General features: G+C 44.4%; 1 protein-coding gene across 1 annotated transcript in view; it reads left to right on the top strand.

The window, feature by feature from the left end:
• Positions 1-26,137, top strand: part of Rab11fip3 (RAB11 family interacting protein 3) — a 75,938-nt gene that overhangs the window by 26,407 nt on the left and 23,394 nt on the right. Inside the window, exons 2-6 of the mRNA XM_051181053.1 lie at positions 6,179-6,272; positions 14,809-14,900; positions 22,747-22,958; positions 23,884-24,033; positions 25,891-26,025. Coding sequence (XP_051037010.1) covers positions 6,179-6,272; positions 14,809-14,900; positions 22,747-22,958; positions 23,884-24,033; positions 25,891-26,025 — 683 coding nt within the window. The remainder of the gene's footprint in view (positions 1-6,178; positions 6,273-14,808; positions 14,901-22,746; positions 22,959-23,883; positions 24,034-25,890; positions 26,026-26,137) is intronic.

The raw sequence follows: 26,137 nt of genomic DNA on the forward strand, positions 1-26,137 counted from the left end.
CAGCTGACACTCCTGTTCTTATTTGGCTCACCTAAGGTCCCCTAGATGCAGCCTTGAGGGAGAGGTATGAGGAGGAGCAAAGATGATGCTTGGTGTTTGTTGGAAGTGCCACGTGTGGTGTCATTACCCTATCCTCCCAGGCCTTGCCCCACCTCCCTAACAGTCTGTGTAGTGTCCTCTCCTTGCCCTGGTTGGCAATAGAATCTAGTTTCCCTGCTACTCTCTTGGGCAGGGCTTCTGTGAGATATGCTGGTGGCTCACTGCTTTGCCTTGTGTGTCAGCCACCTCACAGAGGAGGCACTGTCACTGTCTAGGCTTTGGATTGATGGGGATGGCTTCAGCCAGAACCAGTGCAGCTACAGGGTTAAAACACACTTATTCATCCCTAATTCATATGTTAGTGTTGGTCACTGTTATATTGCTGTGAAGAGACACCATGACTCTTATACAAGAAAGCTTTTAATTGGGAACTTGCTTACAGTTTTAGAGGTTTAGTCCATTATCATGGTGGGGAGCATGGCAGCATGCAGGCAGGTGCTAGAGAAGTAGCTGAGAGTAGGGAGAGGGAGAGAGAGACTGACTGACTGGGTCTGAAATGGGCTTCTGAAACCTCAAAGCCCATCCCAGTGACACATCCCCTCCAACAAGGTCACACCTATATGAGAAGGGGGGCATTCTTATTCAAACCACAACTATCTACCATCCTAGAGGCTTCCTTTATTGTCCTTCCTCCACTAGTGTTTCTTTAGTCAGGGTTCTACCCTCCATCTTGTCCCCTTCCTGCATTTTTAAGCATTTCTTTATGGAAGAATACATACCCAGATAAAGTGGGGAGAGCAGTGGCCCCCCCCGCTCCTGCTTTCGTAACCTAGTCATGTAAATTCAGTTTTGTCTGTACTCGTCCCACATATATGTAATTTAATATTTAATGCTACATATTTATTTAATATAATATATATCTGTTCTAATTATTATTAAGTTAATATTAGTATTGATAAATAATATCTAATGTATTAAATATAGACATTGAATATAAAATATGTTTATAAATATAATCTATATTTGTTTAACTTTGAGATTCAAGGTCTCATATATCCCAGACTGGCCTCAACTCACTATGTAGCCCTGGATGACCTTGTATTCCTCCTGATCCTCCTGCCTCCACTTCCCAAGTGCTGCCTTTAAAGGTATGTCCTACCACTCCTGGCTGGGCATGAAACCCAGGCTTGCAGAATGCTAGACAAGCACTCTACCAATTAAGGCACAATCGCAGCTCCAGCATTTTGAAGTATCTCCAGATATATCAGCAAGTATATGTAGAAACCAGTACTCTAAAATATTGCCAAATCTGTGAAATTAACAGCAGGTCCATGTCATCCATATTCAGTGAGAACTTAGGTTTCTGCCACCTTTAGGTTTGTGCTTGAGTGGAGGTCCCAGGTTAGCTTTGGGTGTCTCTTTCAATCGCACTCCACCCCCCACCCCCACCCCCCAGTCTCTCTGAACTTAGAGCTTGCTGATGCAGCTGGACTGGCCTGCAATCCCCAGGGTTCCTCTGGTCTCTGATTCTCATGCTGGAATTATAGGTGCATGCTGTTGTGCTCTGCAGTTTTAAAATCTGAGTGTGGGAGAGATCCAATTCAGGTTCTCGTGCTTGCATGTCTAGCCCCCCTGCCGTTTCCTATTGAACCAGCTTGCCTGGTCATCTCTGTGGTTTTGAACTGTTTGGGTCCTTATCCATTAAAGTACCATGCGTCTGTCTTCTTGAAATCAGTTGATTTTCTGTCTCTCATGGGCTGAATTTGCATTCTATTGCTTGGCTGTAATGTCTGGTTCTGAGCCCTAGTCTTGGACTACCTGTTGAGGAATTGGAAGTGGTGCTATTAGGACTCTGGTACTGGTGTCAGTAATTAGGATAGCGCCACCTGCTGCTTGGTGTTGTACTGTGTGCTCAGGGCAGCCGGGCTGCCGCCGCCTTTTGTTTAACTGGTTTTCACAGTGAACGGATTGGCTTGTCTTTTTCCGTAATTATGACCTGAGACTGAAGCATACCTGATGTGTTTGTTGCAGTTGTCATTCTTGTCTGAACTCTTGTTTTGGAAGGTTCTGGAAGGAAGCGTCTTCACAGACTCCCGAGTCCTATAGATGTGCTGCAGCAGTCTTAGATAGCTGCTCTGTGGCAGAGCGCCACACTCAGCTGGCACTTTTCAGCATCACACTGTCGATCTTGCCTCTTTCAGAAACACCACTCTGGGGCGTTTTCTTCCAGTTCTCCTAATGTTCCAGTAGCTTTCTCTCACACAGTGCCTTTGAATGAATTCCAAACCATGACCACAGCTGCAAAAAGTTAGCCACAGTCCCTTCCCTTCCTTTCCTTTCCATTTTCTTCTTTTCAAACAGTCATATAACCCAGACTGGCCTTGAACTTGCTCTATAGCTGAGGGCAACTTTGAACTCCTAGTCCTCCAAGTGCTGGGATTTCAGTCTTTCTCTCCCCATGCCCACAGTTGGTTTTACTTTTTATTTTTTTCCTCTTTTAAAAAAGTATTTATTTATTTATTATGTATACAGTATTCTGTCTGCATGCATCCCTGCAGGCCAGAGAGGGCACCAGATCGCATTACAGATGGTTGTGAGCCATCATATATGGTTGCTGGAAATTGAACTCAGGACCTCTGGAAGAACAAGCAACCAGTGCTCTTAACTTTCTGAGCCATCTTTCTAGTTCCTTGATTTTTTTTTAATTATTTTGTTTTGTTTTTATGATACTGGGGATTGAACTCAGGGGCCTTGAACATGCTGGTCAAGTACTCTACCACTAAGCCATACTCCTAGACTTTTATTTATTTGCTTGTTTGTTTTTTTTTGAGACAGATTTTCTCTGTGTAGCCTTGACAGTCCTGGAACTTGTTCTATAGACCAGGCTAACCTCAAAATCACACAGAAATCCACCTGCCTCTGTGCGCCACCATGCCTGTACCATCTTTTAATTCTTTCTTAAAGGATTCCAGCTTTTAGAAGCACTTAGAAATAAATGCCTGTTACTTGACACTGCTCTCCAAAAGCTTAGTGGTAATCCAGCTTTCTCCCTTAGGGAGTCACTTGATTTTTATGTAATGTTTAAATGATTTTTTTTTCTTTTGAAGTCCAAAAATTTCACAGACTAAAAAGTCTTGAAGTAGGTCTTTGATGTCTTTAAGTACCTAGGATTGTACTTTCAACACATAATTAATTTAAAAAGATCTTATTTTTAAGATTATGTATTTGACTGGGCAGAGGGATCTTTGAGAGTTCAAGGCCAGCCTGATCTATAGAACGAGTTCCAGGACAGCCAGGGCTACTTAGAGAAACCCTGTCTCGAAAAATAAAATAAAGATTATGTATTTGTATGTATAGCCATATGTATGTGGGTGGATGCCCCTCAGAGGACAGAAGGCATCAGATCCCTTAGAGATGGAGTTACTGGTGGCTGTGATCTACTTGATATGGGTGCTGGGAATTAAGCTCAGCTTCTTGGAGCAAGGAGCACTCTTAACTATTGTGCCATTTCTCCAGCCCTTCAGTCTTAATTTTTAATTACACATATTTGTGTGTGTGTCAGTGTGGTTAAATGCATGTGAGTGTAGGTGCTGGCAGAGGCTAGCAGGCAACAGATCCCCTGGAGCTAGTGTTACATGGGACAAATTTACATCTCCTACAAGAGCAGTATGCTCTTGTAAACACTGATTCATCTCTCCAGCCCTAATTGTCTTTTGTTTTTTGAGACAGGGTTTCTCTGTGTATCCCTGGCTGTTCTGGAACTTGCTATGTAGACCAGGCTGGCTTTGAATTCAGGGATCTGCCATCCAAGTGTTGTGGGCTTTTTTGTTTGTTTGTTTGTTTGTTTGTTTGTTTTTTAATCTTAGGGAGTTTTCCTTGAGTATTTTTAGTTTTTGTTCTGTTTCTTTGCTTTAATTTTCTTCTCTGGGACTTCTGTTGGATCTTGTTTGCCTCACTTCAAGATTTATCTTAAAATAATAAAAAAAATGTTGTTGTATATTGTGTCTGCATGTGTTTCCATATGTGTGTGTGCAGGCTTGTGTGTGCCATGGCATGTATGTGGAGGTCAGAACAACTTGAGGGAGTTGATTCTGCTTTTGCACCGTGGAGCTTAAACTCAGGCTATCAGGCTTGGTTACAAACGTTTTTACCTATTGAGCCTTCTTGCTGGCATATTTGTCTTTTTCTTTTGATGCTTTTTTAGATCCTTTATTATTTCTAAGAGCTTTGGAATAGCATTTGTATACCATGAAATTGCCAACGTTCTATGTGCAGTCAGTAAGACAGGTGCAGCTGTTGGCATAGTGTAGTTTTTATACTTTTACATCCCAGCAAATGCCTCCCAGTTGTTAGACTCTTCATCATTTTGCAGATCTTCCAATTGCACTCATTCTAGAGGGCAACATCTTGCATTTTTAATTCTCATCCTCTGCATGACTAAGAATGTTAAATGTCTTTTTATGTGCTTATCAGCCATTTGTATGTGTGTGCATGTACAGTTGTGTATGTATTTTTAAGACAGGTTTCATTGTGTTGTCTAGCCCAACTTAGATCTCCTGGACTCAAGTAGTTATTCTGCCTCAACTTCCCTCAACTGGGACTATAGGTGTGTGTTTCCACACCTAGATTATGTGTTGCTAATTTTTTTTGTGTGTGTAGGTGTTTGTATGTGCATGTGTATATGTGGTTACATATGTGTATGGAGGCCAGAGGTTGTTGTTGGGTACCTTCCTTAATCACTCTCTTCCTTATTCCCTCCCCAACTCTCTCTTTCTCTCTCTCTCTCACTCTCTCTCTCTCTGATGTGTATCTGATGCCTGTGTGTATGTTGTTGTGTATGCACATATATGAATGTGGAGGCCAGAGAAGGACTTTGGGTGTTCAATGTCCTGCCTATGACTCTTCACCTAGACCCTTGAGGCAGAGCCTGTCCCTGAATCTGGAGTTAGTCTGGTGCCAACAGACCCCAGTGATACTCCTGTCTCTGCTCTTCCAAAGCACTGGGGTTACAGGTGTGTGCAGTCATGTCCCAACTTTTTACATGGATGCTTGGGATTTAAATCCACGTCCTCATGCCTGCTTAGTATTTGTGCCTGTGGAGCCATCTTCCTGGCTCTACCACATCAAGTTTCTGAGACAGGGTCTTTCACTGAACCTGGAGCTCACCAATTTGGCTAGATTGGCCAGTGAGCCCCAGGATCCCTGTTTCTGCTTCCCCAGTACTGGGATTGCAGCTGCGCACTATTGCACCTTACTTTGTATGTGGGCGCTGGGTGCTGGTATGGAACTCAAGTCCTCATGCTTCCATGGCAAGCACTTCACCAACTGAGTCATCTTTTCACCTCTGTTTGTAGAAGTCTCACTATTTATGTTTTCTTTTTCCTTTTCAATTAGGATTCATTTGTATATTCTAGATTCAAGTCCTTTATACATGATTTGTAAATATTTTTACTTCGTCTTTGCCATTTCTTTTTATTTTATTAATGTTGTATTTGAAGCAAGCAGTCCCCCCCCCCTTCTTTGATTTGGGTCTTTTTATAGCCCAGCTTGTTGTGTAGCCCAGGCTGGCATTGGTTTTAAGTAGCCCTCCACTATTCCCTCTGTAGTGCTATATCCTGCTTGCCAAAGTTTTGTGTTTTGATGAGATTCCACTGATCCTTGACAATATAATCATGTCTTCTTTCCAAAAAGCTGTGTCCATTGTAGCATGCATGTGTGAGTTATCTTCCTTTTGAGAGAATGATGTCAAGGGTCTGTCTGCCTCGGTTATTTTCCACAAAGGCACTGCTACTGTTCAGAAAGCTCATGTGAGTAAGAACATGCTAGACAGTCCCTAAAATGTCCAACTCCTAATTTTCCCAGCAGGGGAGCTCAGTTGTCGTCTTTCTGAGAACCAGGGTGTTTTTCCCAAGGTTAAGAATACTCACAACTCCTGGCAGATTCCTTCAGGATGGTCTCTCGCCTGTGGCTGGAGCACTTGCAGTGGCTGCCTCTGCTTCCTTGCTCAGAAGTGTCAGTGTCTCTTGAGCGCTGAACTGTGTGAGCAAGCTGCTTTGTAAATGGTGAAAGAGGTCAGTGCCCTTTGTCCCCTGCCAACTGTGGAGGCTGTGGGTAACACATTCTCATTTGCCCATTGCAGGTGAAGGACTTAACTCAATACCTGGACCCCAGTGGGCTTGGTGTGATCAGTTTTGAAGACTTCCACCAAGGGATTGTGGCCATCAGAAATGGAGGTAGGTCAGTTGGCCTTCACTGTACCTCACCTTTCTCCTCTGTGTTCTGTAACTATCCATTCTTCCCTAGCTACTGTGTAACTCTATGTGGGCTGATCTGAACTCACAGACCCACCTGCCTCTGCTTCCCAACTGCTGGGATTAAAGATGTGGGCCATAAGGCCTGTCTCAGGCTATTATTCTCGGACTCCCAAAACATTTGGTATTCAAGATGTTCTCTTCCCTGTGTTCTTGAAACCCTGCCCTCCGCCATTGAAAGGCTCCCAACTGCTTATTTACAGTGTGGAAAGCTACTTTCCTTTCCCAACATTTCATGAGGAAAAATTTAAAAACAAAACAAAACTGAAAAAGGGTATAATTATTATATTCCCCACCCATTCGGTACTGAGAACAGCTTGCTGTGTGTGGTGTGTGTGGTGTGTGCCCCATTCATCCCTCCATCCATTGTCTACAGTCCATCTTTTCAGTGGCATGCATTCAGCTCATTATATTATGCTCTTCCCACTAATGCATCCTGACCATCATCTAAAGTTTAGCATTTGTTCAGAGGCTTTTGTTTTAAAGCAAAAATGTACCTACTGTGAAATGTACAAATCTTAAATGTAGCAGTTTGAGTTGTGACAGTTTCCTGAGCTTGATTCTTAAATCTCTGATAAGACTGTCATGCCAAATTCCTCCCACCTTTTTTTTTTAAGACTTATTTTATTTTTATGTGCATTTGGTGTTTTGCCTGCATGTATGTATGTGTGAGGATGCCAGTCCCCTTGAACTGGAGTTATAGACAGTTATGAGCTGTCATGTGGGAGCTGGAAATTGAACCCTGGTCCTCTGGAAGAGCAGCCAGTATTGTTAACCACTAAGCCATCTCTCCAGCCCTTCCACCTTTTTATCAGCCCTATGCTGTTTTCTGCTTCTGTACATTAATTCTTTAGTTTTCACAAAAATGTGTCCTGTATATGTGTGTATTTCTTTTCCTCGGTATGCCTCTTAGATCCACCTGTAGTTTGCATGTGCCCTGGCTGTTTCCTGATGTGGAATGGTGGGCTATTGTGATGAGGCATCTCACTTATATAACTTTTGGGATGTTTGAGTAGGGTTTTGCAAAATGTCTGTGTACAAGCTTTTGTGTAGATACATGTTTTCCTTGTGTCCTGTGCTTAGGCTCTGGGTGTTTGGCCATGTGCTGGGTATGTATCTTTAGTGTCTTCACAGTGGATATGCCATTTTACACTCACCAGTTAGTCCATCTATTGTGTTTTTGACTCAGATTCTGCAACTATGAAAAGAGCTTTTCAGCTGAGTAGCCCGCACTTTTAATCCCAGCACTTGGAAGGCAGGTGGATCTTTGTGAGTTAGAGGCCAACCTGGTATACAGAGAGAGTTCCAGGACAGCCAAGGCTACACAGAGAAACTCTGTGTCTTAAAAAAAAAAATAAAGCAAACGTGAAAGTAAAGAGCTTTTCATTTCTCCATCACTTGCCATAAGGTATGGGGTTGGTGGTGCTGGGGTATATTAGCTGCAGGCTTGTGCTGCCCCCTTGCACATCAGGTCTTGCCTCAGAGGGTCTATAGTCACCAGATGAGATCAGCTCTGAAGATGTCCTTGGACCTCAGTTCTTAGCAGCTGTCTTGTCTGTTACCACCCCAAATTATTACTGACAGTGTGACTTAGGACTGGCTTTCTAAAATACTGAGTCCTCAAATGGTTCCAGAGAAGTTGTTGTGTTTTGTCACCTGTGTTTCTCACCCATAAATCTGTTATGGAGCCAGCCCCTAGGGATAATGTGAGCCAGCATCAAAGTAAGACCAGTGGATGGTGACAAGGCAGACAGATGAAGCACCACAGTTGTCTAGGCAGTAGGCAGAAGCGTAGACTACCATACAGGCCAGCCTCTCTAGGGAGGAGCAGGAGAGAGAAGGAAAGCATGAGTACCAGGTGAGGCCCCGATCCAGCTCAGCAGTGAGCCAGCCTGTGATGGGAGGAATGAACCAGGAAGCAGGGCCATAGTGAAGGTCCAGTGACTTTCCCAGTGGATAGGACTTGGGGAGGGGTAGGCAAGTAAATGAGCAGAGTTGAGAGCAGGGACCTTGCTAGGGAGTGAGGGATGAGATAGAGAACACCCAGTATAAATGTAGTCCCCAGTCCCCAGACTGAGCCCTTTGAGCTGACTATTGGCCCAAGTGATAAATGACAAGTCATTAGATTTTCTTTTCTTTTAAGATTTTTTTCAGTTATATGTGTTTATGTGTATGAGTGTAGGTATATATCTGTGAGTTCAGGGACCCACGGTAGCCAGAAGAGGATGTCAGAACCCCCGAAATCCCTTCATGATTTTTTTTTTTTGAGGGAGGTGGGGGGTGGAATGGTCCAAAATAACTTTATTTATTTTTAGTTACTTCTTTTTTTATCCATCAGTTTTTTTTTTTTTTTTTTTAAATCTTGATTTTTTAACTTTTTTTTTTTTTTTTTTTAAATCTTGGCATTAAACCAGGAATGGTGGCAACTGCCTGTAATCTGAGTATTTGGTAGGCTGAGGCAGGATGATTGCCAAGAGCTTGAGGCAAGCTACATAGTGATGTATGTAGTGAGTTTTTCATAGTGGATTACAGTGTGTGTGACTTTGCTTCAAAGACACCCCCCCCCATACCCTGAAACTCATGGGAAGTGTTTGGGAATGTGGTGTGAAGTGAGACAGCAGAGTATTGGGCTATTTGTCACCATCAGCCTTTCACATGGGTCCTCTAGCCACATGAAACATGTAACAGCTGTCTCTCTCTCTCTGAATGTTTTGTTGGAAATGGGCAATTCTTTGTCATGACTGCCATCTTATTATAGATATGTTGCATAATGTCATGTTTCCTTTGGAACCACAGAGGTGCAGAACACTTAAGCTGATCAGTGTTACCCAGTCTCTGCTTGTCAGGCTCTGAAGTTTGCTTTTTACCATCTAACCAGTATTCCTAGTCCTGTCTCCACAGGTGGAAGGGAGGTATTTTGTTTGTACTCTCTGCCCCAGGCTGCTCTCAGTACTGTCGGGGTGAACCAAGGGAGAGTTGGCTGGTTTGCTCAGATTCTGGTAGTTGACTGCACAAACCTCTTTGAGCCGAGAGGAACGGCAACTGGGGCTATGGGTAGGTGGGAAGACTCTACATAATAAGAGATGTCTGTGTGGTATGATTCCTCCATGGCTGCTAGTTAGTATGATCTGCTGGACCTCAGTTAATGTGGTGAGCTTTCTGCTGTGGGTATCCTTGTATCTTGATTTGGAAGGTCTCGCCTCCATCTTCTGGCCTAGTATGCTCTTCAGGGTCAGCTTCTCGCTGTATGAGGGCTTGCTAGCTGGTGACCATGACTCTTCTGAGTGCCCAGGTCTCAGTTTAATGACTAAAGGAGCATGTAGATGTTTTTTAATCTCTGGTGACAGCAAACAATAGTCTGAGAATGGCTTATCACCCCAATCCTAGCCCCAGTATGTCCGATGAGACTCATTCCTGAACTTACCGTGTCCCCCTGCTTTTCCTGTGCTGATTAGAACAACCGTGGTGCCCTGTGTCCTTTCCACCGGGAACCTTGGAGGTACTTCTTGGCTCCTGCCTGAGAAGGCAGCAAACTGGGCTCAGTGAATCTGCCTCTTCCCAGCCCACTCTCTTCTCCTGCCTTCTGTGAGGAGCCATTTCCTGGCCTATCTTTTGGTAGACCCTACTGGTTAACCCAGCCCTGCCCACCCTTGTGCTGCTTCAGTCCATTTTCCTGGGATTCTGTTTTGTTACTGCTTTGGTTTCCTTTTCATTGTTTTTTGAGACAGTATCTCACTGTCTCAGGTTGGCCTGAAACTTGCTATGCAGAGCAGTCTGGCCTTGAATTCACAGAGATCCATCTCTTCTACTTCCTGAATGCTAGAATTAAATGTTGGTGAGGTTTTGAGACCAGTTCTGTAGCCCAGATTGGGCTCAGACTTGCTATATAGCCAGGGATGACCTTGCACTTTTGGTTCTTCTGTTTCCATCTGCCAGATGTTAGAATTACAGTTGCGCTTTACCACTCCCACCTAGGCTGTGTTGTTTGAGACAGTCTTACTCTGCAGCCTTGGCTGGCTTGTTTATTCACTGTGTAGCTCATGGTGGCCATGAATTCACAGCGAGTCTACTTACCCTCCAAAGGGTGGAGTGACAGGTGTGGCACACCCACCTCTGAAAACATTACTTTGTAGAGTTGTAGCAGATAAATAGAACACAATTGTAGGCAAGTAATACAATCCCTGAAGCAGGGAATAAGTAAGTGTGTGTGTAGTCCCAGCATTCAGGACTGGGGTGTGTGTGTTTGTTTTTGAGACAGGGTTTCTCTGTTTTAGCCCTAGCTGTACTTGCTTTATAGACCAGGCTGGCCTCAAATTCAGAGATCTGCCTGCCTCTGTGAGCCTTCTCCCCCTGCTGAGATTAAAGGCATATGCCACCATCACCCAGCTTTGGGGTTCATTTTTTTATTTCATCATTTTTGCATTCTTTTTTCACTTTGATTTAATTAGGAATATAAATCTCCCAGCTAGTTGTTAGAAATAGTTTGTCAGGTTTCAGCTTGATACCACATGGGGGGACATTGCCTTGAGTTCAGCTTGTACAGAACAGTCGCTGGATCTGGAGGCTGGTCTGGGCCTTCCGGGTGGAGTCCTTATGGGAGGTGGGCTGTGGGGAGCTGCAGAGACTAGGGTAAATGAGGCAGACCTGGTTAAATCTTCTAGAGACCAGAACGGAGTCCTTTGCCTTTGGTGCTGGCTTTTTTATGGGAAATAGACAGATGATAAGGTGGGAGACTAGGGGGTGTGGGAGTGAGTCAGGGGTGACACCAGGCAGGGGGTATGTACCTGATATGTTTGGTGCTGTAGGGGAACTGAGGTCAGAAGTAGAGGAATGAGCAATGGAGATATCAGCCGTCCAATGGTGTAGTGGCAGGACTTGGCCTTTTCTGTGACAGCAAACTTTATGATTCTCCCCCAGCCTAGGCCATGGGAAGTGCTCAGTGGGACAGTTCCCTGCCTCAGCCATGCCACCAGGACACTGAGGGAACTACCCAGTACACCTCCTGATTAGAGCGGAGGCCTTACTTTTCTGCCTTTGTAATTTTGGGGTTTCGTTTACATTTGATTAGGAAGATACAGAATAGAATAAAAGAAGAAGTCAGAGATTATTTTGAATTATGTCATAGCATTTAGAAGAAAGGGAGTCATGCTTATCTGAACTACTTTTCCAGTGAAGTTCACTTCAGGTCTTACTGTAATGTACTGGTGTAGCTATGGACCGCCTGTATTGCCTGTCAGCCTCATTCTACATTGGGGAACAGCATAGTAAACCACACAGTATATTGACCCAGTTTGCAGGGAAGCACAAGGCACCTGCTGTCACAGCCACAAGCACTATTCCAGGAATAGAATGAGACAGGGAACTGTTACAAATAGGCCAAGGCCTAGCTCATACATTCCTAGCTCTGGAAGGAGAAGATAAATGCACATTAAAAATTTCCACTTAACAGCTAGCTGTGGTGATGCACACCTTTAATACCAGCACTTCGGAAGCACAGGCAGGTGGATCTCTATGGGTTCGAGGCCAGCCTGGTCTATATAACAAGTTCTAAACCAGCCAGAGCTACATAGTGACACCCTTTCTCAAAACAAAAAATTTCCACATAAGGAGACTAAGGCAGGAAGATCTCAAGTTAAGGCCTACCTCAACAACTTAGTGAAACCCTGTTTCAAAGTAAAAATGAAGGGCTAGGCCAGACAGTGCACACCTTTAATCCCAGGCATCCATAATCCCAGGATTTAGGAGTCAGAGGCAGTCTGAGTTGGAGGCCAGCCTCATAATGTACAGAACTAGCTTCAGGACAACCAAAGCTACACAAAGAAACACAGTCTTGAAAAACTTTTGAAAGGGTGTGTATTGGGGGGGGGGGTGCTGTAAGATGGCTTAGTGGTTAGGAGCATTGCCCTCGGACGCTCACTGTGCTTCTTCAGTGTGTCCTGTCCTCAGTTACCCACGTCTGTTAGTGTCCCCCTCTTAGAACCTGTTGGAGTTTTATGGTCTACATCAAAATGTGAGCCGTCTCTGATCTTCTGTGGCCTGTTTAGAGGAAGCCAGTGCTAGTCATTCGAAAGCATTTCTTCAGGATCGTCTGGGGAAGGTTGACTCATACCTGTAACCCAGTGCTTGAGTATGGACACAGGAGGCTACATGAGCCTAGGTTTCATGAGACCTTGCCTCAAAAACAAAAGGGGGGTGAGATTTTTTTTCCTTTTATATTTTATTTATTTATTTAGTTCTGTTTTGTTTCAGGACATTGTTTCTCTGTGTATAGTCCTAGCTGTCCTGGAACTCCTTTGTAGACCAGGCTGGCCTCAGGCTCACAGATCTGCCTGTCTCTGCCTCTCAAGAGGTGTGGGGCACCACCGTCTGGCTATGTTAAAGATATTAAATAACCAAACTGTAAGTCAGTACACTCCATGTAACAAATTACATAATAATGGGATGTTGGTATAGGTGTCCTTCTGTATCCCTTGCTGGGCACAGTGCCCCTGAGCATCTTGGAGACCATAGGTGTTGGCACCTCTTTCCACAGAGGGAGATTCAGGTGTTTTGGAATTGAAGTATTTAGAAAATGTCTCTGACATTGAGTTAGGTAGTTGGTGCTCTTTAAAATTTATTTTCTTATTCTGGGCATTGGTGCACGCCTTTAATCCCAGCATTCGGGGAGGCAGAGGCAGGTGGGGAGGCAGAGGCAGGTGGAACTCTGTGAGTTCAAGATCAGCCTGATCTACAGATCAAGTTCCAGGCTCCAAAGCTGCAGCGAGGGGCTGGAGTGATGACTTAGCGATTAAGAGCACTGGCTGCTCTTCCAGATTTCCTGAGTTCAATTCCCAGCCATCACATGGTGGTTCACAACTATACAACCATCTGGTGCCCTCTTCTGGTCTGTAGGTACACATGCAGGCAGAACACTGTGTACATAATAAATAAATAAATCTTTAATGATTAAAAACAAAAGCTACAGAGAAACCCTGTCCCCCCCAAAAAAAAAACAAACCTAAATAAATAAATAAATAAATAAATAAGATTTACTTTCTTAGGTGCTGGAGAGATGGCTTAACAGCTAAGAGACTAGCTGCAGAGGACCTGGATTGGATCCTAGCACCTACATGGAAATTATAGCCATCAACAGTGCTAGTTCCAGAGGACCTCATGCCCTGTTCTGGTTTCCACAGGCACCAGGGATGCATATGGTGTTACAAATATTCAAGCAAACAATAGATTTAGAACCATAAAAAAATATATCTTTTTTAAAATGTGTCTTATTTAAAAAAATAAAAATGAATACAACTTGCTGGGGCATACACCTTTCATCAAAGTACTCTGGAGGTGGAGGCAAGCAGATCTCTGAGTTCAAAGCCAGCCTGGTCTATATATCAAAATCTAGGCCAATGAGTGCTATACAGTAAGATTCTGTCTTGGAAACAAACAATAGCAGCAGCAACAGCTCATGGGGGCTAGAGAGGCGAATCAGCAGTTAAGAACATTTGTTGTCCCTCCAGAGGGCCCGAGATTGGTTCCAGCATCCATTCCAGATGATTTATAACTGCCTATAACTCTTTAGGAAAATCTAATCCCCTCTTCTGCCCTCTATGGGCATCCACACACCATATTATACACATAAATAATAAAAAAAGTATGGGCATGGTATTACATACCCTTAATTTCAGCACTCAGGAGGCAGAAGTAGTGGATGGATTTCTGTGAATTCAAGGCCAACCTGGTCTACAGAGCAAGTTCCAGGGCTACACAGAGAAACTCTGTTTCAAAAATAAAGACTTAAACCAAACCTCATATTTTGAAATAGTCTCACTATATTATTTATTGGGCATGAGCATGCATACATGTATGAACATATACATGTTATGGCATGCATCTGGAAGTTAGAGAATAACATTTGGGACTTGATTTTATATTTTGACTATGGGTTCCAGGGATCAAACTCAGTTTGTCAGGCTTGGTGGCAAGTATCTTTTTTTTTTTTTTTTTTTAAACACAGGATAAACAGAGGAAAATAAAACTGGTGAGTGTAATACCTGGACACTGCATTGCTCAGTGTTTCACCAGACAAGATGTTGGTAATGTTGAGTGGGGTTTTATGTAGCCACTTTTCAAGGCTGTATGCTTTTGCAGAACTTAGTATCTTGCACTTTTCCTTTCAATGTTGTTTCTTTAATTTAAAAAAAAAAATGTACACACCAACTTCTCATCACCCTAGCGACACAGTTGTCTATCCCGGGGATGTGGTTCTGTGCTCCCCCTCTGCCTCCTCCCCTGGAATCCTCAGCTTGAGGTACACTCCCTCCCTTAGTTGCTGTGACTCCCCTCCACCCGTCTCATGGCAGCTCAGCCTTGGAAGTGTTCTTCCTTAGGAGTCCTAGTCACACACTGTACCTCCTCCTCGGACCCTCCTGGACAGCTATGGGTGGCCTGCTGAGGCCGGGTCTTCTCTCCACAGATCCTGCCGGCCAGCCATATAATGTGGAGCCTGTTCAAGATGAAGAGCCCCCCGCCTGCGCCGATGAGTTTGACGACTTTGTCACCTACGAGGCAAGTGCTCCCCTGACTCTGACCTCCCCTTCTCCCTCCTGTGTGGTGCGGTGCGGCTTCTGCTCCCTGGGCAGCCACAGCTGCTTTCACAGGGTACTGTGCCTTGAGCATGTGGGTGGGGGCTGTGGGGGAGCTTGGCTGTGGCAGAAACCACAGACTACCAGGCTCTAAATGTTCAAAAGTCATCTGTTGGGCAAGTTATGGAATAGAGGTTTGTGGGTAGTTAGGCTCTGTGGTGTCCGTACTGTCACCTTCTACCAGGCAGAAGTAGAGCAGAAGACCTTGAAAGTTTCTCTTTGTGAACTAAAAACAAACAAACAAACACAGTTGTCTGTATTTGGGAACATTGACTAATCTGTCTCCTGCCCTGTTTCCCTTACTGTCTACTCCTAGGGAAAACTAGGGTTGTGCTGTGTGGTGTCTCTTGTGACTGAGTTTCTTGTCATCTAGCTGAGGATAAAGTCACAGCCAAGAAAGGCAGACCACTGTAACTGCCCAGCAGACTGGAGAGAGCTTAATCTCCTTTCTTATGGCTGATCTACAGGATTTTCTTTACAAATACACGCAGCTGTTGTCCTGGTGTTCAGGGTGGCTGAGAGACAAGGTCCTTGAGCCCAGGAGTCCAGGCTGCCCTGACAATTCAATTAGACCAATTTGAAAACATGAGTTATATCTGAGCCCCTGATGTGCTGATAGCAGTGGCAGCTGCCAGCATTTCAACCTTCTAAGTGCTATAGGCTGGTGAGATTGAAGGTTCTTGGTATCAAGTTCTCAGAATATTTGCTCCTTTGTCACATGAGGGGCGGGACCCTGCAATGTCTAATAAATTCCTTTTGAGGACTAATGTACCACAAAAGTCAGACTTTTTAAATTCTAATTTCTTTTAAAGACTTATTTTTAAGTGTGTGTGTGTGTGTGTGTGTGTGTGTGTGTGTGTGTAAGTGCACATGAGTGCAGATGCCTTTGGAGGCCAGAGACATCGGCTTCCCTGGAGCTGAGTTAAAGGCAGTGGTAAGCCACACAGTGTGGGTTCTGGGAATCAAACTGTGTTGTGTAAAAGAGCAGTAAGCACGCTTACTTCTCTCTGAGCACTCCAATTTCTATTTTAGATGGAAGAAAGATTTCTACTTTTTTGTTTACTTTTTAAAAATTGAATGATTTCGTTTTTTTTTTTTTTTTTTTTGTTTTGTTTTTTGTTTTTTGTTTTTTTGGAAGGTTTTGAGTTTTCAGTACATGGACCAAATAGTGCAGAGGGTTCTGTATGGTGCCTTGCCACAGAGTTCCCGTTACATGCATGCTCGCACTGGTGGGCCACAGCTGAGGCTTCATTGTTGACAGACATTCTCAGGGTACACACATAGATATGTCTCAGTGACAGCATCACAGACCGTTGTCTCCCACTCACCGTCCCCTGTGCTCTTCAGTGCCGCCTGTGCCCCTGGCTGCCCCTGGGTTTTGCAGGGTTGTGTTTCTGCCTTCCTGGTGCTCTGAGCTACATTTTCATACCCGCTCTTCTCAGCTGTGGTCATGTTTCTTCCATGTCTTGCTTTTCAGAGTTGTAGATATAGCTTTCAGAACTAGATACTGCTATGAACTTACAGAGAGTTTGCCCTTTAAAACAAAACAGCTAGGCATGGTGGTGAAGGCTGCAATCCTAGTGCTTAGGAGGTGGAAGCAGGAGAACCAGATATTCAGGTAATCTTTGGTGACATTGTGAGTTCAAGGCCAGCCTAGACTTTATGATACCCTGTATTTTAAAAAAGTGTCACCAATGGTTGTGGCTCACCCTTTAATCCCAGTACTCAGGAGGAAGAGACAAGCAGATCTCTTGAGTTTGACGTCAGCCTGGTTTACACTGTAAGCCCCAAAACAGCCATAACTGCCTAGTGAGACCATGTTTCAAAAAACAAACAAACAAACATCTTTTTGTTGGTTTGCTAGTTTTCTGAGACAGGGTTTCTTGGCATAGACTTGGCTGTCCTAGAACTTGCTTATATAGACCAAACTGGCCTTTAACTCAGAGAGATCCACCTGCCTATGTCTCCCAAGCGCCGAGATCCCAGCTTCTAACATCTTTGTAAAGTAGAGATTCTATGTGTCAAATCCAGATGCTGTATTTGGTACTTAGAGATGTTAGTCTTTTACTGGTTTGCTTAAAATAGTTCCTGTTAAACCCATGATTCTGGTGGAACTTGGTGTGTGTAAGCACATGCAGGCAGAAGTACATGAGGCATTGCTTGCTCATAAGAGCTTCCTATGAGGGCCTCTTATTAGCTATCCTAGCTCCTACTACCACTTTCTGGAGACCCCTTGTGTGTTTAGCTTGTAACAGGAAACTATTAAGTGAGGGGTAAGAATTAGGGAGCTGAGTTAAGTTGCTGTTGAGAAGAAAGCTCATTGTCCAAGAATCTGAGCAGGCTGAGGGAGGACAGGTGGATAGAGACCACTTATCAGGGTTTCTGGAAGGGCAGTGAGGAAGTCACCCAGAGAACAAGCAGGACCAGATGATAAGGGTGTTCCAGAATTGTTCTGGCTGTGCTTTCTTTGTACCTCCCTCCTCTCCCACTGCTGAGAGCTGAGGAGACCACTCTTCTGCTGAGAATGTGTCTTTTGTACAAACTCTTATCAGGAAGGCTAAAGTGTACAACAAGCCGCTGTGCTTTGTCCCCCGCCTGTTTGTTAAGGCCAGCAAGGACACTTTCCGGACTTTGCTTCTCCCCACCTGGCCAGCAGCAGCCTAGTGGAGCGTGTCTAGGAGCAAGTTAAACTTTCTCTGAGGTGGTGATATGCCTTCAGATGGGCACATGGATTCTGCAGGAACACCAGCATGGCTAACAAACAGGAAGGGGAAAGTCAGTGAAGAGAAGCCAGCGACTTGGTGAGCAGTGACACATGATGAGGTGGTCATCTCCAGCAACACCCTCTTCCCAGAGCCTGAGCTCAGAGACAGGCCTATGAAGGTTCTTGGCCATCATCTGAGGGTAAGGAGAGACCTGAGAGTGTGCTGTGCCTGGATTGTGTCCAAATTCTGTTTTTGTGGAAAGGCAAGCTTGTGGAGGGAGGAAACATAGCTTGGACTGTAGGAGCTGCCAGGCAGTGCTAGCCATACTTAATAGCCTGAACTAAGGATCTCATCTGTCTCTTGGTACCTTAGAGATTAGTTACTTAGTGAATGTAATAGCACTTTGGGACGTTTTCTTAAGGCACTTTGATATTAAAGTAAGTTCATCTTTACTTTGGTAGTATGTAAGATTTTTAGAAGTTGGTAATAGAGTTGTTGTCTTCTGGGCAAAGCTAGGTCCTAACTGACTGGTAGATGTAGCCCAGTGGGTGAGGCTATGACTGCCTGCATTGTGTGTCATGACCTGTGCAGAACTACTGTGCTCTAAGGTGGGATTTTTTTGTGTCTATTTTGGATGGCCTTAGGAAAACAGATTTGCTGCAGGGCCCTTCTCACAGTATGGCTGGCAGAAGACCAGGGTCTCAGAAGTTGGCAGGGGCAGGGTCTGAGCTGGGCACCTGTCCTCCCAGTGCCTTGGAGTCTTCTTTCTTTGTGGCTGACTTACATCTGGTAGACTGTTAGCAAGCTGAGCCTTCCTGTTTGTGTCCCACATTCCACAGAGGATCCTGAGTGTGTTTTACAGTGATTGGGGATGGGACCTCTTGACCTTATTTGTTTACTTTGAAGTTCACACATGAACCGTGTCCCGCTCGCTGACTGGGGTTCTGCAGTTACTCCCCAGTGCTGCAGAAGGGACTGTTCCTTTCGAAATGAGTTGAGATTGTGTTGGACAGTCTCCCCCCAGGATCTGTAGTACAGATGGAGATGCTCACATTTGCCTCTTTGCCCTTGTGTTGGTAGAGTTGATTCTGTTCTGCCATCCTTGACTTGTCTGTGCTCCCATAGACACCACCCTCAGTATCATGAGAATTCCATGTGAGGAGTAGTCTTCAGCCTTCATACTCTTTCCATCCCAGGAGGAAATGTGTTGACTGCACTGAGAACTTGTTACACTTATTTCAAGTGTCAGAGCTGTGCTGGAAAGCTTGGGTGTACATGGCCAGGGAGGAACAGTGAGCACCTGGTGTATGTACTCAGGGGTTGGCTTTAGAAAAACAAATCACTACATTAATGGGGAGTTACAGGTTCTACAGTGCAGGTAAGGAGGTTACCATTTGGGTCCTTGGGATCAAACTCCAGTCATTAGGCTTGATGGCAAGTGCTTTTTACTAGATGAGTCAGTCATCCGTTTTTTGTTTTGTTTTGAGACCAGGCTGGCTTCAAACTCAGAGATCGTCTCCCTCTGCCTCTCAAGTGCTGGGATTAAAGGTATGTGGCACCATCGCTTGAGGATACTTATTTATTTATTTGTTTGTTTGTTTATTTATTTATTTGGCTTTTTGAGACAGGGTTTCTCTGTATTGCTTTGGAGCTTGTCCTGGAACTAGCTCTGTAACCCAGATTGGACTCGAATTCACAGAAATCCACCTGCCTCTGCCTCCCAAGTGCTGGGATTAAAGGCATGCGCCATCAATGCCCAGCAATATTTTTATTTTTTTAACTGAAAATTCATACAATATATTCTGATCATGGTTTCCTCCCCCCCTCATCTCCTACCAGATCCTCCCCACTTCCCTACTCATCCAACTCCAGGTCTGTCTCTCTCTCTCTTCAGAAAACAAATTAAAAAAACAAAACAAAACATGAAAAAGCACAGAAACATACACCCTGAGACACACAGCAAAAAACAAAACCCACAAAAACACAAAATCAGAAACCATAATATACAAGCAAAAGGCCAGTAAAATAAATTTGTACAAAAAAAAGCTATATGAGAAAAAAATCTGCAAAAAAACCCCACCATAGGTTTGCTTTTTAAAACGCTGCCTCAAGGACTAGAGAGATGGGTCAGTGGTTAAGTGCACTGGCTGCTCTTTTGAGGACCTGAGATCAATTCCTAGCACCCACATGGCAGCTCACAACCATCTCTAAAAGAATATGATGCCCTCTTCTGGTCTGCAGACATACATGCAGATTACTCATACATAAATAAATTTTAAAAAATTAAAACCTGGGTAGTGGTAGCTGCACATGCCTTTTATCCCAGTGCTAAGGAGGCAGAGGCAGGTGGATCTCTGTGAGTTCAAGGCCAGCCTGGTCTACAGAACGAGTTTCAGAAAAACTAGGGCTGTTAAACAAAGAAACCCTTGTCTGGGGAAAAGAAAAAGAAAAAAGTAAAAAAACAAAACAAAACAAAACAAAACAAAAAAAAAAAAAAAAAAAAAAAAAAAAAAAAACTTCCTCAAGCTGGAGAGATGGCTCAGCAGTTAGGAGCACTGACTGCTCTTGCATCAGATCTAGGTTCAATTCTCAGAACTCAAATGGTAGCATATAAACATCTCCCAGGATAACCAACAAGCATACATGTTGTGCAAATGCATGCTTGAAGGCAAAACATTCACAGACATAAAACAAAAATATGTCTAAAGCTTATTAAAGTTATCTCAAGGTCACTTTCTGTTATAAGCAGCAACCTACTCTGAGGTCTTCAGAAGGTCCTGCCCATTAGTGTTGGGGCCTTGTTGGCCAGCTCATGGGTCTTGTGCTCCCTTTTTTTAAGATCCACTGAGCATTCTTGTGCACTAGGAACAACATTCATTCTTTTAGAAGTTTTTGCTTACTACTAATGAGCCATGTCTAGTCTTTGTTTCTATTCTTCTTAGAAATCTGCTGGGTTTTCTTAGTGCCTGGGTAAGTGACTCTCAGCTTCCCTTTATGGACCATCAGGAGTCTGTACAGCATGGTGTCCTGTTTGTCCACCATCTCCTGTAGGCCAGGCCTTGTACAGTTGCCTGTACCTTGCCTGCTATGCTAGTCTTTCTGAACTGGCTTCTGCAGGATGGAACCCTGGCCTGCCTCATTCATTCAGGAGAGTGCTGTTTAGGTGCATGGGTAAAACAGAACTAGATTGCAAAGGGCTTTTTTGTTTTGTTTTGTTTTGTTTTTTTTTAAAGACAGGTTCTCACTCTGTCTGCTTTAGCCTGGAGCTTAGTATGTAGATCATGCTGGCCTTGAACTCATAGAGAATTGCCTTTCTGTCTCCTGAGTGCTAAAATTAAACGTGTGTACCACCATTGTTTGGCTTTGGTTTTATATTTTGACTTGGCTGCTTTCTACAAATTACTTAGTATTGATGAATTTTGTACCCTCTGAAGGCTCCTCAGTCTTGTTTCCTTCCTTACTGTAAGAAGTGTCCACCTGCCTGGTGGTGGTGGTGGTGCATGCTTTTAATCCCAGTACTCAGAAGGCAGAGGCAGGTGTATCTCTGTGAGTTCGAGGCCAGTCTGGCCTACATAGCTAGTTCCAGGACAGCCAGAGCTATTACACAGAGAAACCTGTCAGGAAAAACAAACAACAACAACAACAACAAAAAAAATTGTCCACCCATGTCATCCACTGGAATCCTTAAGATGCATCCTTATATCTCTGGTCACATGCTGGTAGTGGTGGTCAAGATTGGAGCTGGCTTCTCATCATCCTAAAGGCTTAGGTCTTCTGAGATGTCTGCTGGCTCAGGTGGGTGCTGTTGCTATTGTCCTCACTCACACTCCTTGGAACACCAGACCTCGGGGATAAAGGTCATCTTTTTCCTGCTAGAACTGCAAGTTTTCTGAAGTCCTATTTACACATTGTTAACCTCAGAATCTTCTGAATATGAAATGTCAGAGACTTGCAACTTTGTTGTAATTAAAATTGAGCTTATAAGTAGAAAATGCCCTCTTAGTTTTAAGTTCATTGATATTATTTAAATTCTGACTGTCTGCCACAAGTTGGGCCCTGTGCTGTGTTCTGTCCATAGGAGAAAACAGGTGTGATTGCAAAAACAGACACTGAACTATAATAGTTGCCTACATGATTGACAAATGAGTATTAGAAATTGTATCTTCATTTCACATTTCAGAGCAGTAGTCTGGCTGGGTGTGGTACATGTCTTTAATCCCAGCACTGGTGAAGCAGAGGCAGGTGGATCTCTGAGTTCAAGGCCAGCCTGATCACAAAGAAAGTTCCAGGAATCTAGGCTACACAAAGAATCCCTGTCTTGAAAAGCCAAAACCACAGAATTAAAAAAAAAAATCCAAAACCAGCAATAGCCTAAATATGATATCTTAATTTGATTTTTATTATATTTATATTGTTATTAATTTTATGTGTGCTTATGGGGGGAGTGTCACTGTGTTTGTGAAGGTCAAGGGACAGTACCATGTATACTGTGTCTTGGGATGGTGCCTTTTTTCTCACTGAGCCATTCTGCCAGCTGGTGACATCTTAATTTCAAAGGCACAGTCTTACACTGTTGTATATTAACTCCTTGACTATAAGTAATACCCATGCTGAAAGCCACATAACAGGTGATTCTGTTGGGAATATTTGTGATTCCGGTATGCTTTGTACCTTTTAGATATATTATTATTCAACTGATTTTAAAATGACTGCACTTTTGTTTTTGAGACAAAGTTTTTCTGTTAGCCCAAGCTGGCCTTGAGTTCATCGTTGTCTTACCTTGCCTTCTGTGTGCCAGGAACATGGGTGGGCTCCACCATGCCCATCTTGTTGCCTATTTTTGTCTTTTCTTTTGTAGTTTAAAAATAAAGGGCTGAGGTTACAGCTAAATGACAGAGCATGTAAGGCACCTGAGAGGCCCTGTGTTTAGTCTGTGTGTATACACATATACTGAATCCTAACATCAAGGTTTAGGGATGTGGTTTTTATTTTTGCTAGTACCATGCCCTCTATGCTATATGGCCTTCCTAGCTGTTCAAGCTAAGTGTTGGTTTTCTTTCCTAGGCCAACGAGGTGACAGACAGCGCATATATGGGGTCTGAGAGTACCTACAGTGAGTGTGAGACTTTCACAGATGAAGACACCAGCACCCTGGTGCACCCTGAGCTTCAGCCTGAAGGGGACGCAGATAGTGCTGGTGGCTCAGCTGTACCCTCAGAGTGTCTAGACACAATGGAGGAGCCTGACCACGGTGCATTGCTGTTGCTCCCAGGCAGGTCTGTACCCATGCTATGTGTGTGTCTATGTCCCCGTGTCTCTGTGTCTCTGTATGTATATCCACATGTCTGTGTGTCTTTTGCATTCCCTAGACTATGCTGTATGCAGTGGTAGAACCATCTGGGCCATATGTAGCTTCCTACTGTCTCTGTGGAGCTACACCTGTCTGGTTTCTAGCCAACTGACATTTCCTTATGCTTCTCCTGCTAGGACACTCCTGAATTTATTGTCCTATCAAATTGGTAGGGCATTATAAGAGAAACTATAAGGGAAATTATAAGGGATAAACCTTAATTCAGTCTTCTGATATTTGGAAGCACAGGTTTTTGTTTTGTTTTGTCTTTTTTAAACAAAGTCTTATAAGCCAGGTGGTAGTGGCATACACCTGTAGTCCCAGCATTTGGGAGACAGAGTTTCTCAACATAGCTCTGGCTGTCCTGGAACTCGCTCTGTAGACCATGCTGGCTTGGAACTCACAAAGATCTGCCTGCCTCTGCCTCCCAAGTGCTGGGATTAAAGGCGTGCACCACCACTGCCTGGCCTTCAATGATGTGGCCCCCAGTTGCTAAGACTGGCCATGTATGTGAGTTCCATGGGTGTCAAACTGGAAATTCCAATCCTGTTGGAGCACTGTGGTCGGCTCTCTTGACCTTACTGGTTGCCCTTGGCATTGTATATCACTTTACTGTCTCCCTTATCCCAGAAGCACAGTTTCTTTGAAGTGATGTAATTTCATATCTGTTATTAAATGGATTAAGTAGCACCATTACTAATCATTTCACCTGTTTCTGGGTCTGTTCTGTTTCATTTTAGCAGTATGGGTCCTCCACTGATGCGACTCGGGCTTATGGCATACTGAATAGTATGCAACCCATCAGATGCCTATGGCAGTGACTAAGAATTGCTTCTGTCTGTCTTTTGTAGAACCCACCCTCACAGCCAGACTGTCGTCATGGTGATTGGCAGTGAGGAACATTTTGAAGATTATGGTGAAGGCAGTGAGGCAGAGCTGTCCCCGGAGACCCTCTGTAATGGCGAGCTGGACTGCGGAGACCCTTCTTTTCTCAGCCCCAGGTGACACCTTGCACTGTGCATGGTCCACTCCTTCTCCATGCCTAGTTATGGGGAAACTTCTCTGTGGGGTCCTGTGTCAGTTTATCTGCTGCTGTGTAGTTGAACATCATGGGGAGGAGTATTGAGTCTGCCCCAGAGTGAAGGCTAGCTGCACCCCCTCTCATCTATTCATTGCAGTATGCTGCAGACCCTGAAGCATCTGCTGAGCCACTGTAACCCTAAGCTGCTGGTCACTGGTCATTTCATGGCCGGTGGCTGGCTTGGAGGGACTGTAGAGTCTTAAACCATGCTCTGCCATGTCCTGATATCCCCCCAAAATTTTCTGAAAAGTTCTAGCTCTGAGTTAACCAAACTATGGCATCTAGTAGACAAGACCTTGGTAGCCCCTGCTGAGCACTCAGTGTGAGGAAACCCAGGCCTGGCTGGTCAGCTCTTTCACACTGACCACATCTCCCTTTTGCTTTCTAGTTCCTCATTTTGTCCACTTCACCCTGGTTGTCATGGCAGCACAGAACTGTGGAGCCAATGCTAGAAGGGCTTTCTGTAGGCTAAGCATGAGCCATTCCTGCTCATATGCCACCTGAAAATGACACTGGCTGTGAAGTGGGCTCTCTGAGTGCATCCTGGGTGCATGGTCCTCCTGGAGAGAGTCCTAGGGACTTTGAGTTAGAGGTAATGGGCTTGGTCCAGAATTTGGCATTTCTGCATCAGTGTCTGTTGGGCATTCTCTCCTGTTTGTTTAGTTTGTCCCATCTCCAACTGGTGTTTCCAATCTAAAGTATAATTTTCACACTACATTTTTATGTATTCCTTTCTACCCTTTTTAAAATTAATCTTCCAGGTTAGTTTTCTACAGTCCGTGGGTCCTTCTCCAGGGATGAAGCTGCTTCCCTGACTTCATGCCCAGGAACAGATATATCATGTTCCACCAGTGAGCTAAGAGCTTGTTGGAATCACAGGAGTTTAGCTAGCATTCCCAGAAGGCTAGACAGAATCCTGAGTTTTTAACACAGATCTCAAAAGCACAAATCTGCTGATGCACCTTTTTGTTTTTTTATTTAGAAACAATCATTTTACATATCAATTCCCTCTCTCTCCCATCCTCCTATGCTCCCCAACCCCCCCCCCCCCCCCCCCCGCTCCTCAAAGATAGTAAGGCCTTCCATGGGGGATTGTCAAAATCTGTTACATCATTTGGGGGAGGGCCTAGGCCCACCTCCATGTATCTGGGCTGAAATAGTATCCCTTCATAGGGATTGGGTTCCCAATGTCCATTTGTGCACTAGGATAAATATTGGTTCCACTGTTAGAGGTGGACTGCCCAGGCCTCCTAACTGATACCCACATTCAGAAACATTACCCTTTACAATAGCCACAAACAACATACAATATCTTGGGGTAACTCTAGCCAAACATATGAAAGACCTGGTTTTTGTCTTTTGAGACAGCAAGATTGTCTCAAAGTAACAACAACAAAAACCTAGCAAATAAACTAACCCTGGTGACACACTTTGCTGTCACATTCATGTGATTTCCATGGGGGAGAAGGCTGGGTGTGCATCTCCCTTCCTGTTAAGGAGAATTTTGTGTTATAGCTCTCACTGCTTGGTTTTATATGCTGCCTGGCATGGGGGAATGTGTGGCGGTCCTGGCTGCTCCAGGTGGTGGATATTCCAGGCTCCTCAGGTGATGTGAGGAAGGGCTCATGGTAGTCCCCAGAGCACAGCCAGCACCCTGGACCATTTGCTGTCTTTCTCTACTTCTGTCCAGCACCTTTCGCTCTCTCCTCCACCTCATGCCTGGCAAAGACAACTTAACAGGGCCTCCTCTCTCCTGACTGGCCCTCTGTCTTTCTAGCTCCAACCCTCTTGCCTCAAAGCTGCGCAACGTCCTCACTGATGAGGTCTTTGAGTTTTACTGTAGCCAGTGCCACAAACAGATCAACCGCCTTGAAGATCTTTCTGCCCGCCTGACTGATCTTGAGATGAATAGGTAATGTGGAGAACCTGGTCTTGCTCTGTGCTCCCAGGGAGACTCCCACTGCAATGCTCCCCATTGGGTGTTACCCAAGGTGCTCTTGCTCTGGTCACCTAGTCTAGCAAGG

Source organism: Phodopus roborovskii, unplaced genomic scaffold (assembly GCF_943737965.1).
Source record: "Phodopus roborovskii unplaced genomic scaffold, PHOROB, whole genome shotgun sequence".
Classification (NCBI taxonomy): Eukaryota; Metazoa; Chordata; class Mammalia; order Rodentia; family Cricetidae; genus Phodopus; species Phodopus roborovskii.